General features: G+C 41.0%; 1 protein-coding gene across 1 annotated transcript in view; it reads left to right on the top strand.

Moving 5' to 3' along the window:
• The first annotated feature begins 203 nt into the window (after positions 1 to 203).
• LOC131237000 (uncharacterized) overlaps positions 204 to 15,034 on the top strand; it is a 52,619-nt gene continuing 37,788 nt past the window's right edge. Inside the window, exons 1-4 of the mRNA XM_058234601.1 lie at positions 204 to 687; positions 5,447 to 6,701; positions 8,037 to 8,258; positions 9,066 to 9,289. Coding sequence (XP_058090584.1) covers positions 559 to 687; positions 5,447 to 6,701; positions 8,037 to 8,258; positions 9,066 to 9,289 — 1,830 coding nt within the window. The 5' untranslated portion in view covers positions 204 to 558. The remainder of the gene's footprint in view (positions 688 to 5,446; positions 6,702 to 8,036; positions 8,259 to 9,065; positions 9,290 to 15,034) is intronic.

Genomic DNA, 15,034 nt, shown 5'->3' with positions numbered 1-15,034 from the left:
AGCCATTCATTTTTAACCGTCCAATAAATGTCCACCAATCCGATGGTCAGATAATCAAATAAGGCTAAATTTTGTACAAATTACATCTAAAATGGGACCCATGTTTTGGACGGTTTATATCGAATTAATTGTGTGCTACACGTGCAATGCCAGTTTCTAAGTGCCTGAGCATCATACATCACACTCTGCCAGAGTATCGAAGGTTGTCCTTCCACCAGAAGAGAAAGCCTCGAATTCCAACAAACCCCTCAAATGCGTGGGAAATCTCCTTCCTCCAATCTGTAATGTCGGCCGTCCTCGATCCGACCATAGAAAACCCACGAATCTTTCGATCCTCCCGAAAAAACCCATTTCTCCGTTTCTCCAGCCGTTCCCCCCTCACCCAGATCTTCTAAACCCTTGTCTCCTTCTTTCCCATCCGTTGATTCCTGGGCCCTTTTTCAAATCTCGTTTTCGTCGACTGGGATCACCTGGGTCCTTCCCTTTCTCTGATTTTGCGTTGATTTCATGGTCTGATCTACGAATTTCAGCGAATTCCATTGCTTCTTAGCTGCGCAAATGGCGAACATGGAGGTCTTCGACACATATTTTCGGAGGGCGGATTTGGATCATGATGGGAGGATTAGTGGTGCGGAAGCGGTTGCATTCTTTCAAGGATCGAATTTGCCAAAGCAGATCCTCGCACAGGTAGTTTCATTGCTCGTTTCTTGGAATTCTCTCGTTTTGATTATATGGGTGTCTTCGGTTGCCGGAAATCTTTTCGGGATCCTGCCTTTTTCTGACAATTTCCTTGAATTCCTATGAAATTGGATATTTTGATGAGTAGAAACTGTAATCGGTCGAGTTAATTGTCTGTATTTTGCGAAAATGCTTCTTGAATTGCTTGCTTGCTTTTTATTATTTATTTATTTTTATTTATTTATTTTTTTAACGCTTTTACTGAAATTATTGTTATTATTGGGGACACTTAACGAAATTGAAAAAATTCCATAGGAAATGTTTGTCACGGAGAGATGGCTTGAACTTGGGAAACTAGAACATGTGTTTTTCCTTGTAAGGGTAGAATCAGAGATCTTCCTTTTGGATGTGAGATCCAATTCCAGATCACTGACCGTCTCTTTCATCCGATAGAACATGTGTTTTTCCTTGTAAGGGTAGAATCAGAGATCTTCCTTTTGGATGTGAGATCCAATTCCAGATCACTGACCGTCTCTTTCATCCGACCAAGAAATGGTGATGTATGTGGAATGCAATTCCTATTTCTAGTAAATTATAATCCTCCTAGTCTAATCGTCTAAAATTTACACCAAACACATGAAGAAATGAATTTGTCCTGAACAAAGTGAGATCTGTTGGCATTATCATCATGCTGGAGTGGGGATTGTTTTAGGATGGATGCTTGTCGACTCTCCTGCATGTACAGTTCAACATTGGTTTTCTGTAGCTTGTAGCTGATATCCATGAGAAATCGCTGGTATGGAATGGGCACAGAGATCCAATTTCAAAGTCTTAATCTTAGTTGCACCATGAAGCATTATCATGGACGTCAGTTGATTCAGATCCAGGGTAGAGAGGAAGTGTAGAAGTGGAAAGAGGGAGCAGCATCTTATGAAACTAAGCTTCTAACTGTAGCTTGAACTAGTTATTATATTTCGACTGAGAAGAAAACACAGTTGGATGAAGTGTGACTTGGTACAAGCTTGTGAGTATGCGAGCTGCTGTTCTCAAATTTCAGTTAGTGTGAAAGCCTAGGAAGCAGTAACGGGAGTAGGAGCACCATTCTTGCTGCTAGCTCTATTTAGAAGTTATACATGTCATAGATCATTCCAATGACAATGGAGTGGACATGCTTGAATCTGAACTTGCAACCGGTGATTTAAATTTCATGGTTCATTACTTTAATTTCCATTTTTCAGTCGGGGACTTGAAATGCTAGATTTTATTCCAATTTTATAGTTCTTTGATGGATCTCATGCTTTGCACAAGCAGGCATGCATGTTCTTGGCCTGCCACCTGTCCCTGCTCAATACCTTGACTCATCATCATCGTCATCATTATCTAAGCCTCATCCAACTAATTTGGGTCAGCTACATGAATCCTGTTCCGCAATGTCACTCTATCAAGGGCCATAACTTCAGTGAGACCATAGGTCATCAAGTCTTTTCTTACTACACCAACCTATGTCCTTGTGGGCCTTTCCCTTGCCCTTTTATAACCTTCAACTTGCACCAAATCAATCCTTACCGGCACAATTCTTGGTGTCTGTTGGTCAATATCTCGACTATTGAAGTTACGAACTTCTTTCAAATGAAGCACTAACACACACAATCGTACTCTAAATTGTGTGGTTATTTGCTGGAGGAGTGATGACAGGGTCCCTTGTTGTTGGTTTTGTTCTTTTTCTTTATCTCTGTATATTCTTATGTCTTTTACAAAATCTTTGTCATTTATAAAGGAAAAGGTATGGTTGCTGGATGTTGGGATCTTACTTTGTGCAGTCAATGTGCCCGTTTTGCTTCGTTTTGTTTGGAGTTCTCTTTTGTATTTTTTTCTTCACTATCCATTGGTCATACAGCTTCAAATTGTTCTTTGTATACCTCCTTTTCTCTCTCTCCTTTTTATCTCCTTGATTTCTTTCGCACCTCCAATATCTACTGTAGACTTGAGCTTTAGAATTTACGTGCATAATCTAGTGCGTTGACATAAATTCTTTGCCTCGTCATTGATCATGACAAAACTGATTTGCAAGATTATTAGCCTAGCGGTGTGCTAATTGATCAATGCTTGCTATCTTTGGTGTTTCTCCATCCATTTCTGTGTTTATGGAAGTTATAACTGTGAGCAAATTGATGATATGTGGTGATCTGGATCCAAGTTTCAAATATCCTATGGTTGGATGTACATTGGGCTCATTCTGGGGTTAGCAGTTAGGAGCATCACCCTTCAGGTGGTGTGGAATGTTGCACTGTCAGCCACTGGTATCCTCACCTCAGTGTGGTAAAAAATGGGCACAAAAGCTGATGCACAATCTTCTGGGCTAAAATGGACATTTTTTTGAAGATTAAAATGGGCAAAATCGTACTAAGAGAAGATAACCTTAAGAGACCCATTAACCCATTAAAACTAATAGAAATTCATCAAATTTCTTTACCAACATTCACTTTTGATTACATTTTGAAGCAGGACAACTAACTATTTGCTTTAAAAGTTCAAATTGATAGAGCGTGGCGAATCAATCCCTTTATATCATAGCCCAAGTCAGGCCCTCGGCCAAACCCCCTCGTGGGCTCCAGTTCACATGGGTCCCACCTCACATGAGCCACCCGCCTCACACGAGCCACCCACCCCGAGTGTGCCCCCCCTTCACACAGGCCACCCCACTTGAGTCCAGTGTAAAAATGCTCCTGCATTAATCACCCTTGGTGAGGAGTCTCAAACATGATACCTCTCACTTTAATATCACTTTTAACGTAAAACAACTAACCACTCGCTCTAAAAGCTCAAACTAATAGAGCGTGGCAAATCAACCCCTTTATCTCATAGCCTAGGTCAGGTCTTTGGCCGAACCCGCTCGTGGGCCCCACTTCATATGAGTCATGCATTACATGGGTCACCCACCTCGAGTGTGCCCCCACTTAACATAGGCCACCCCACTCGAGCCCGATGTGAAAATGCCCCTGCATTACATTTGCACATTGCACGGACCTGAATCCTTGTAGCTGATATAAGCCATACTGATGTAGGGCAACTAACCACTTGCTTTAAAAGCTCGAAGTGATAGAGCATAGTGAATCAATCTCTTTATCTCATAACCCAGGCCTCACATCCTATGGGTTAGGTCCTTGGCTGAACCTCCCTCGTGGGCCTCACATCACATGGGTTCCGCCTCACACAAGTCACCCGCCTCACACATATGGGTTTTGCCTTCACACGAGCCACCTGCCCTACACGGGTGGGGCCTGCCTCACAAGGGCCACTCTACATTAATCACCCCCAGCGAGGAGTCTTGAATATGAGACCTTCTACTCTGATACCACTTTGATGCAGGACAACTAACCACTTGCTCTAAAAGTTTAAACTGATGGAGCGTGGTAAATTAATCCATTTATCTCATAGCCCAGGCCCCACATCCCACGGGTTAGGTCTTCGGCCGACCCCTCCTCCCTCGTGGGCCCTCATATAATACGATAAGGCCCGTCAGAGTCCGTCAGTTCACGTAGCTGCCCCATCTAGTGACAGTAAAGAAAGCTCGTCACTAGATGGGGCGGAGGCTGCAGGGCACACTCGGGGTGGGCGGTTCGCAAAACCCATGGATTTGGGGCCCGTGTGAGGCAAGTGGCTCATGTGACGCGGAACCTGTGGATTCAGGGCCCACGAGGAGGGTTCGGCCGAGGACCTAACCCATGGATTTAGGGCCTGAGTTATGAGATAAATGGATTAATTCGCCATACTCTATCAGTTCGAGCTTGTAGATAAAGTGGTTAATTGTCCTTCATCAACTTGCCATATAGTCGTGATGGTGTTTACATTGATTATTAAAGAGAAGGAAAAGAAACGGGAATATTTTACACAACATCTTTGAGCCTTTTTGGTGCAATTGGGTTATGCAGTTAATGAGATCTCGATGCCCAAATCGCAAAAAAAAAAAAAGAAAGAAAAAAAAAAGAAAAAAAGAAAAGAGAGAGAGAGAGAGAGAGAGAGAGAGAGAGAGAGAGAGAGAGAGAGAGAAGAAACAATTTAAAAAGAACATGTATATAGTCACAAGCAATTTTAGAGTAGAGTGGGAGAAATAACTGTATTGATATTCAAACTTCTTTTCTTACTGTTCGAAAACTCACAACTCAAACAAATGTGGAATGCCCAGGCCACCCCTACAAAACTAATCTTTAATGAAAATCCCCCAGCTATCCAACTATTAGATTGATTTCAACTCTATCTATAATTTATTGAAGATAATTAAAAAACCCACTAATAAAGATTTAGCCTAAAATAGTGAAAAAAAAAATCTACTAGATACCCCCAAAATCTTCAATCATATCATCCACATCAGCCTCCCTATCTTCCACAAATGGCATATGCGATCTTGGACATTTAGGACCTAAATCTTGCCACAAACGGTCTAAAATCAGCACGTGCTGGGCCCTACAGTGTGCCATGGGCCCACGTCACTTTTTGTCTGCTCTTGTAGTTTTTAAAACTTCAGTAATATAGTTATTGTACTTTATTTCTATGCTGGGTTCCTTATCACTTGGAAGGAATCTGGATATTAATTTTGGAATTGTTGCCTGTATACAAGCAATTAATGAAAACCGCAGTATGGATTTTTTTTCCATGCATGTAAAAACCTATTGTTCATATCTCTGACCAAGAGTGGGCTATTTTACTGACTCCAGCTTACAATTTCTTTTTACTCTATTAATCAAAATACTATTCTGCTTGCCTGCAGATATGGATGCATGCTGATCAGAACCGGATCGGTTTCCTTGGTCGGACAGAGTTCTATAATGCGCTGAAACTGGTAACGGTAGCACAGAGTGGTCGAGAACTCACACCAGATATTGTGAAGGCTGCATTATATGGTCCAGCTGCTGCAAAAATCCCAGCTCCTCAGATAAGTTCCACGGCTGTGCCTGCAACTCAGTTGAATCCAGTGGCGTCGCCTTCCCCTCAGAGAAGTGCAGTACCACCAACAGCATCTCAAAATCTTGGCTTCAGAGGGCCACAAGGACTTCCAAGTGCGGGTATGAACCAGCAAAATTTTCCTTCCCCAGACAACCAGTTCATGAGGCCACCTAAAGCTACACCTGCACTTCCAATGCAGGGTGCTGCCGGTCAAGGATTCCCTGGTGCAGGTAATGTAGTGGGCCCTCATCTTGCAAATCCAAACTTACCATCCAGTCTCCCAAACGATTGGTTTGGTGCAAGGCCAGCTGGAACTTCAATGGATGCAGCTTCACAAGCTCCCACTAGAGGGGTTACTCCTCCCTCTCTGACACAGGATAGGTTTGGACTGGGATCTTCATCTGGACCAACTGCAGGAGTTCCTAATAGAGGGCCTACTCACTCTATGGTCCAAGATGGATTTGGCTTAGCATCAGGCATGACTCCTTCATTTCAACCTAGACCACAAACACCAACCATGCTAACACCTGCTGGCTTAAAACCACAAGATACAGTTTTATCATCACTCCAACCGGTGGTCAAGGATTCAAAAATGCTGTCCGTCTCTGGAAATGGGTTTTCTTCTGACACAGTTTTTGGAGGGGATGTGTTTTCTGCATCTCTTTCTCAACCGAAGCAAGATGTTCCTGCATTGAGTTTTTCTGCGACTACGACACCTAACTCATCTGCCATTGTCCCAGTAACTACCACGCCTCAATCTACAGTTAAGCAGGCCCAGGTTGATCCTTTTCAAGCATTGGCAGTGACGACTAGTAGTAGTCAGCTTCAGCAGACTTCTTCAGTGGTTAAACAGAACCAAGTCAATTCAAATCAGGGTACTTCAGCATTAGCTGCAGCGGGTGTTTCAGTCGGAGCTGCTGCATCTGCTTCTAGTGAATCACAACATCCGTGGCCAAGGATGACTCAATCCGATATTCAGAAATATACTAAGGTATTTGTGGCGGTGGACACAGACAAAGATGGTAAAATTACGGGTGAACAGGCACGGAATCTTTTCCTAAGTTGGAGACTGCCCAGAGGTAGGTATTGCTGTACACAAAGATGCAGGCCTTTGCTCTTCCTTGAGTAATAAATGAATTGATAAAATTTGATCTTCTAACTGCTTTTTTCATTTTCAAAAAAACCAAAATGAATCAATTTCTAGCTTTCTCTGCATGTGCCAATGTGGCACATTTGTGCAAGATCCAGGCTGTTCATCTGGTGGGTCCACCGTGAATGTGCCATGGCATGAATGCAAGTCAGCCCAGCCATCATGTGGGCCATACGAGTATGATAAATATGCATCTCTGGTCATTCCTATTTGTTTTTGTACATGTGTGGCCCACCTGATGACTGGACTGGCCTGATTCTTGAGCCATTCCACAAACTTTGGGCCCAACATATGAATTATCCGGAAGTTGCACACACATCAGAAAGTGAGGGGAGTGTAGGACTGAACTTTAATCTCCCAAGGAGCCATGGGCCCATGGTATTTCTCTTGTCAAATTTATAAATAGAAAGCTAGGCAATAACTGTGTGATGTTGTAATCTGTGCTTGAACTAGTCTAATGCGGGGGTATTTTCACACCGGGCTCGAGTGGGGTGGCCCGTGGGGTGCAGGGGCACACTCGGGATGGGTGGCCCGCGGAACCCATGAATTTGGAGCCCCGCGTGAGGTGGGTGGCTCGTGTGAGGCGAAACCCATGGATTTAGAGCCCACGAGGAGGGTTCAGCCAAGGACCTAACCCATGGATTTGGGGCTTGGGCTATGAGATAAAGGGATTAATTCGCCATGCCCTATCAGTTTGAGCTTTTAAAGTAAGTGTTTAATTGTCCTGCATCAAATTGGTATAAGAGCGGGAGGTCTCATGTTCAAAACTCCTCACTGGGGGTGATTAATGCGGGGGCATTTTCACATCGGGCTCGAGTGGGGTGGCCTGTGGGATGTAGGGGCACACTCAGGGTGGGCGGCCCATGGAACCCATGGATTTGGGGCCCGTGTGAGGCGGTGGCTTGTGTGATGCGAAACCCATGGATTTGGGGCTCACAAGGAGGGTTCGACCAAGGACCTAACCCATGGATTTGGGGCCTGGGCTATGAGATAAAGGGATTAATTTGCCATGCTCTATCAGTTCGAACTTTTGGAATAAGTGGCTAATTGTCCTGCATCATAGTCTCTATTGTTACTTTTGTTGTTTAGTGTTTATGTTTCCTTTTTGTGTTTTTGGGTGTTGTTTGAACCTGCACATCTTTTTTTTTTCTTGAAGAATATTTTTTGTAGGGTGGAGCTCATCTCATATGTGTAGGTTATTGCAATGATCATTTTATTATCCAATTGTGTTATGCTCACTGTGCTATTTGTCTGCATTGGTCAGAGGTCTTAAAGCAGGTCTGGGACTTATCCGACCAGGATAATGATAGCATGCTTTCGCTGAGAGAGTTCTGTACTGCACTCTATTTGATGGAGCGGTACCGAGAAGGGCGTCCTCTTCCAACGGTGCTCCCAAACAGTCTCAGGTTTAATGCGACATCGTTGCCCACCGCTGGGCAACAAACAACACCTGCATATGGCGGAGCAGCTTGGCAGCCTACTCCTGGTACTCTTACAGCGGACATAGTTCTTTGCTGATATTTGCGTCTAAGGGCCCATTTGGACACACTTGCTCAAAAGATTGGGGGGGTTGCAAAAGGGGGTTGTAGGCCTGCATTTTCGGACAACTCCACGAGAACCAATTGGATTGGTTTTCGTTGAGTTGCCATTTTAGCTCCTATTTTGTCAGTGGGATGGTGAAATGGGGGCAAAGTGTGTCCAAATGCACATAAAAAACACTTGTTTGGCTCAAAAGAGGTTTTACACCCCTAATGCAATTTTAAAGGGAATTTGCGGCCATCTTTTTAAACTTTCATAATACGTTTTTTTTTTTTTTTTTTTGAAAGATAATGGAATGTTATTAAAGAAGGTGCACCAAAGCTGGTGCAAAGCCACAACCGAAACATACTATACAACGTCCACGTATCACAACCCTTCAAGCATGAGGCCCATCCCAACACCTCAAGCTTAACCCTCCTAATCTTCTCCAACACTGACATGCTTATATTATGAAAACACCGATCATTCCTTCCCCCCTGAATAGCCCAAAGAACTGCCATGAAGACGAACCGCCAAACAATCCTACCTTGTTTCCCAACCTGTCCTCCATGCCTAGCTAAGAGGAGCTCTTCTATTGTCCCCGCCATTACCCACACAATATTCAAAAACTCAAGGAACCCCTCCCACTCATAGAGGAACTCTTTCTTAATACTTTTTACTATTTGTATTTATTTCTCAGGGTTGGTTTTTCTCATTCTTGACTTCTGATTTTGATCTATGTTTGCTTGATCGGTTTCTTGTTCTTTTATGATAGGCTTGTCACAGGTAGGAGTCCCTGGAACACGGTCAGTAATGCCTGCAGCTGGATTGAGGCCACCTATGCAAGGTCCCATCCCGCATATGGATGGTGCGGCACAACTCATGCCACAAAAATCGAGAGTGCCCGTATTGGAGAGGAACCTTGTGAACCAACTCGGTAAGGAGGAGCAGAGTGCAATGGATTCCAACTTTCACGAAGCAAATGAGGCAGATAAGAAGGCAATACCAATTGACTCACGACCATTTTTTTTTGTGGAGTTAATATCTTACAGTGTGTTCATGCATCTGTAGTAAAAAATAAATTTCTCATTTTGATATTTTGTGAATTCCAATATCTAAGACTCAAGTAGTACGAGGTGGTCTACAGTTTCTCAATTTTCTCGAGTTCACATATGTAAGCTGGGCTCTTACCCGAAACTTCAGTGTTAAAGCATAGGCATCCTACCATCGAGCTACAGGATTGAACCCTACTGTTTTCTCAGTTGTTACTAATTGGATCACCTCCTCTTTTTGATCCTTCACCAATGTGGATTCTTCTTTACTAGCGACATGTACCCACCAACACACACATGAGGGTTCAAATACAACTTGTTGGACTACAAAGTTACTTACCAAGTATTGGATTATTGCCAACCTGTCAAGTGTTTATGACATCCAATCTGTCCAGAAGGTTGGCTCCATCATGAAGATGGAGCAGAAAATGAGAACAACAAACTCATCATGTGGACTACACTATAGAAAACAATGGTTAGCTATTGTTTGTTCCTGTGTGTGGGTGGTTTGTCCATTTCCGATTTTTTGGTGACATGCATGTGTTTGTACAACCCATTTGATCATTTCTTTTGTTGTTGCAATTGTTCTCTCTCTCTCTCTCTCTCTCTCTCTCTCTCTCTCTTATCTTTGATTTTTTTGTTCCTTCTATTCATGCCTATAACCAAATTGGGAATTTCAGTTTAAAAGTTAATCCAGATTGCCTGATTACTTTCTTGCGATGGAGACTGCTATTTATTCTGTTTTTGTTTTAAATTAGTTATAATTTCTCATTGGCATTTTGCATGCAAACTAAACTATGTTTTTCTTTTTTTCCATAAAGGGTCTTTTTGTGGCACAATTTCATGAATTATGATTGTTCTTAGATATTTTGTTTGCTTGAATGCCAAGTGTTTATTATGGTTAACGCACAAGGATGTGGGTCGTACAGTTGTGGCCCACCTAGCCTCTCTCTCTCTCTCTCTCTCTCTCTCTCTCTCTCTCTCTCTCGCTTTCACTTTTATATTTATTGTTTATATTGGATTAGGATGCTGGTTTAGGACTTAATAAGTATTTTTGCTTGTGTTGCTTAAGGGTATTTATGTCATGTTCACTTTTTTATTGAATAATATAAAGAGGAGAGGGGGGGACACCCAATCCTAATATTCTTTCTTTCTTCTCCTAACTCTCTCTCTCTCCCTCTGTTCTTTCGTCTCTTCTTTTACTCTTAATCTACAAACCTACATGGTATCACGCAGCTTTGCTGTTGATTTAATCCATCTTTTGCTCTTTTCTACATTCTCTTTCTTCTTCTTCTCTTCTTGGACTTTCTCATCGATTGTGCAGAGACTTCTCTAAGAAACCTAGGTTTTCTTCTTCTTCTTCTTTTGTGCCGGGCCTTTGTAATGGCCTGTGCATGAGAAGGCAAATAAGGTTTATGTGATCATCACCTCTTGTGTGGTTATTTGAAGTGTGTGGGCTGGTTGCTCTCGTTGGATGTCGTGTTCATGATCATCATACCCTGTGGTCGGTTGGAAAGTGTGGATGTGTGGGCTGATTGCTCTCTCCAAGTGTGGTGTGTGCATTTTGTGAAGCGTGCAAGTGAGGTGTTTGTCAATTGTGATAAGTTAGCCCATGTTTGTGCAAGTGTGGAAGTATTCTTCTTTTACTTGTTCTCATGGAGGTGAAAAGTGATTTGAAAACTGGGTTCATAAATCCATATGATTTCCTAGGGGTCTAGATAACCTCTGTTAAATTAAATAGAACAAACTATCTCTAGTGGTTTGAGTCCATTCAAGTGTTTTTAATGGCCAAGGGAAAATTAAAATATTTGACCACGGAGAAGCCCGATGGGAATGCTTGTACATATGCTCAATGGATCCAAGAGAATGTTTAAATTGTGACATGGTTGTGGAATAGTATGGAGCCATCTATCAGTATAAACGTAATGTTTTTGGATATTACAAAGGGAGCGTGGGATGCATTTCAAGAGATGCGTTCATCTAACAACATCTTTGGCATGCACGGGCTGTTTGAAGAGATATTTAGATTTTAACAAGGAGTTAAATCCTTGGGTGAATATTATTCGAAACTTAAAGGGATATAGAAGATGGATGTGAAAAAGCAATGTTGGCAACATTAGGAGTTTCGAGTGGAGTTTTTATCTAGTTTAAAGCCTGAGTATGAGCCAGTTTGTGCATAGATTTTGAGTAGTAAGGATGTACTATCTTTAAACAAGGTATATGCTTGCCTCCAACATGTATCCTTGGTTCTATAAGTGGAGCCAATGATAGCTTTGCTCTTGTATCTTTTATTGGATGAGGCAGAGGTGGTGGTTACAGACTCGTGATGGCAGAAGTAATTAAAGTGGTTGTGGTGAAGTCGGTCATGGACCTAGGAAGTGCACCCATTGTGGGCTTACGAATTATTCGGTTGCAAAATGTTGGCACTTTCATGAAAAGGTAAATGAGCTAATTAGGTATCTCACATAAAAGAGAGTAGTGGGTCTCATCTGGTTAGTCCCACTTCTATAAAGCAACAACCATGCATGTTTAGAGAGATGGTTACACTTACTAAAGAGAAGCCTTCCATGTTGGTGAAAAGTCTACAGAATCAGCTTGTTCAAATTCCTGCTATTTTTGCTGCTACTTCCGCTCTTATGTTTACATTTGTGACGTCGGGTATGGCCTATTAAGGATTCACCTTTCCTGCTCCATAGTTCATCAACTATGGAGCATTTGACCATATGACAAGTAAATCTAATGCATTTTCCTCAATCAATACAACATTAATGAATTCATTTGTTACCTCGGCAGATGACACCTAGTCCAAAGTATGTAGAATGGTTATTGTTCATCCAAGTTTTTCCATTTCATTATCTTCTGTTGTTTATGGCCTTAAATTTCCTTTAAGTCTTCTATCTGATAGTAAGCTCACAAATCTCTTAACTGCTTGGTGACTTTCTATCTTTCACATTGTGTTTTCAAGGATAAAAAAGAAGAAGAAAATTGATGGAGGACATGAACAATGATGGGTTGTACTATCTTGGTTGTGAAGTTGTTGGCATAGCAATATAGAAGAACATTTCTCCTTATCAGTGGCACTGTTGTCTCGGTCATGTATCCTTGAAGATTCTCAAAAGTGATTCCTTCCTTGTTATCCGTGTTAGTTTTAGAGTATGAAGTGTGAGTTGAATAAACATCATTGTGTTGCTTTTCCATTATGTGTGGAAAAGCGTATTTTAGTTCTTTTTCTTTATTTTATTCACATGTTTAGGGACGGGTTAAAATTTTAAACAGGCTAGGATATAAGTAGTTTGTTACATTTGTTGATTATTTTTTGTGAATGACTTGGATTTATTTAATGAAAGAGAAATGCGAATTGGTCTCAAATTTTAAGGCTTTTCTTATGGAAGTACAAAACCAATTTAACTTAAAAGGGTCTATGTTTCATTTAGTTAATGCCAAGTAAAATGTCTTAATCCTTTAGTCTGTATTTTTCTGAAATAGGTATATTGCATCAAACATCGTGTGCTCACACCCCATAACAAAATGGTTTTTGCAGAACAGAAAAATCGTTAGTGCTTGTGGGGACTCATGCTTTATTAATTCATATGAATGTTCCTAAAATTTTTTGGGAGATGCAGTATTTATGGTTTTTTTGTTTTGTTTTTTTTTTAAATAAATTGAATGCCTTCAACTATTTTAATGGGTAAATCACTTCATGAAGTTTTACTCCCATATACTCCGTTGTTTCCTTTGCCTCCCAAAGTTTTTTGATGTGTATGTTCTATTCATCAATTGAGGTTGGGCAATCATAAATTAGATCCTAGAGCCATTAAATGTATTTTCCTTGAGTACTCCAAACACAGAGTTATCATCGTTATTGTTGTTCACTTCGAAGATGATATGTGTGTAGATGTTAGATTTTTTGAGTCAACTCTGTTCTTCGTGAAAGACGGTAAATCTCTTGATGTGGAAGTTGTGCTTATATTTGTTGCGGTTGAAGAAGGCATAGTCCAATCTTCTACCTCTGTCGACTCTTCCATTCCCACTGTTCCTTAATTGAAAGTCTACTTGTGACAAAATAAGGTAGATAGTGTGGCTAATAATGATGTGTCATCCACCATATCTTCTTCTGAGCTTAGTGATCTAGTGACTTTTCCGGATATGTCTAATGTTCATATTGCCTTGAGGAAAGGTAAACGTGCGTGTACCGATCATCCTATCTCCAAATATGTCTCCTTTCAATGCTTGTCTCCCATTTTTCATGGATTTGTTCTATCCTTGTCTACTCATTCTATTCCCATGTCATATGAGGAAGTATTGTAACATTAGGGGTGGAAGCAGACAATGGAACAGGAAATGACTGTCTTCATTAGAATAACACTTGGGAGCTCACCAGTCTATCAGTTGGTAAATGTGATGTTGGTTGTAGGTGAGTGCACGCCATTAAGTTTCACCCTAATGGTATGATTTAACATTTGAAGGATCACTTTGTTGCTAAGGGGTATTCTTAGACCGTTGGTGTTGACTATATTGAAACATTCTCTCTTGTTGCCAAGTTGAACTCTATTCAAATTAACTTTTTTGTGGTTGTCAATCATGGCTAGCCCCTCTTCCAACTGAACGTTAAAAATGCCTTTCTTCATGGTGATCTCATAGAGGTCTATATGAAGCAACCACTTGAATTTGTTGCTCAGGCGAAGTCATACAAGGTGTGTAAACTAAGAAATGTGATTTATGGGCTGAAGTAGTCACCACATGCATGGTTTGACAAAGTTAGTAAATTTGTGTTGAATTATGGTTTTGTTTAAAGTCATGCAGATCATTTTGTTTTTGTGTTAGTGGCATATGTTGATGATATTGTTGCTACAAGAAGTGACGATAAGGGGATTGAGGTGCTGAGAAGTATTTTTAAAGGCATTTTTCTCACAAAAGACCTGGGTCATCTTTGATACTTTCTCGGGATAGAAGTTGCTAGATAGAAGGAAGGAATTTATTTGTTTCAATGGAAATACTTTTTGGATTTGCTCATAGATATGGGTCTTTTGGGTACTAAAGCCAATTGATACACTAATGAAACCTAATCACAAATTTGTTGGTGATCAATGAGATGTATTTGAAGATCGAGAGAGGTGTAAAAGATTGGTTAGTAAACTCATCTATTTAACTATCACTCGACTATGTATCTTATGTTATGAGTGTGGTGAGTAAGTTTATGAGTTCACTAAAGGTAATTCACGTGAATGCAATTGTTCGGATTCTGTGGTATCTTAAAAGAGCACCAGGCCAAGGAATTATGTACAAATGGAACAATCATCTTCTCATCATATGGTACTCTGATGCAGACTTTGTAGATTCTTTGGTAGATGGGTGATCTATCATTGGGTACTTTGCATATTTGTGGGAGGAAATCTAGTAATATGGAAGAGTGAGAAGCAAAGTCTTATGGGCTGATCAAGCGCTGAAGCAAAATATATAGCTATGACTCGTACTATTTGTAAGTTAATGTGGATGAAGAATTGTTGTAGGAATTTTGGTTTGCGGTTAATCTTCCTATGTGGTTATTTTGCGATAATCAAGGAACATCCCACATTGCAAACAATGCAGTCTATCATGAAAAAACTAAACATATTGAGGTTGGTTGTTACTTTATAAGAAGGTCTCTAGTGGTGAAATCTTTACTCTATGTTTGGTCTTAGGATTAACTTGC

This window comes from Magnolia sinica, chromosome 2, assembly GCF_029962835.1.
Source record: "Magnolia sinica isolate HGM2019 chromosome 2, MsV1, whole genome shotgun sequence".
In the NCBI taxonomy this organism is placed as follows: domain Eukaryota; kingdom Viridiplantae; phylum Streptophyta; class Magnoliopsida; order Magnoliales; family Magnoliaceae; genus Magnolia; species Magnolia sinica.
The sequence above is the reverse complement of the archived record's forward strand: the minus strand, read 5'-3'. Positions and strand labels throughout refer to the sequence as shown.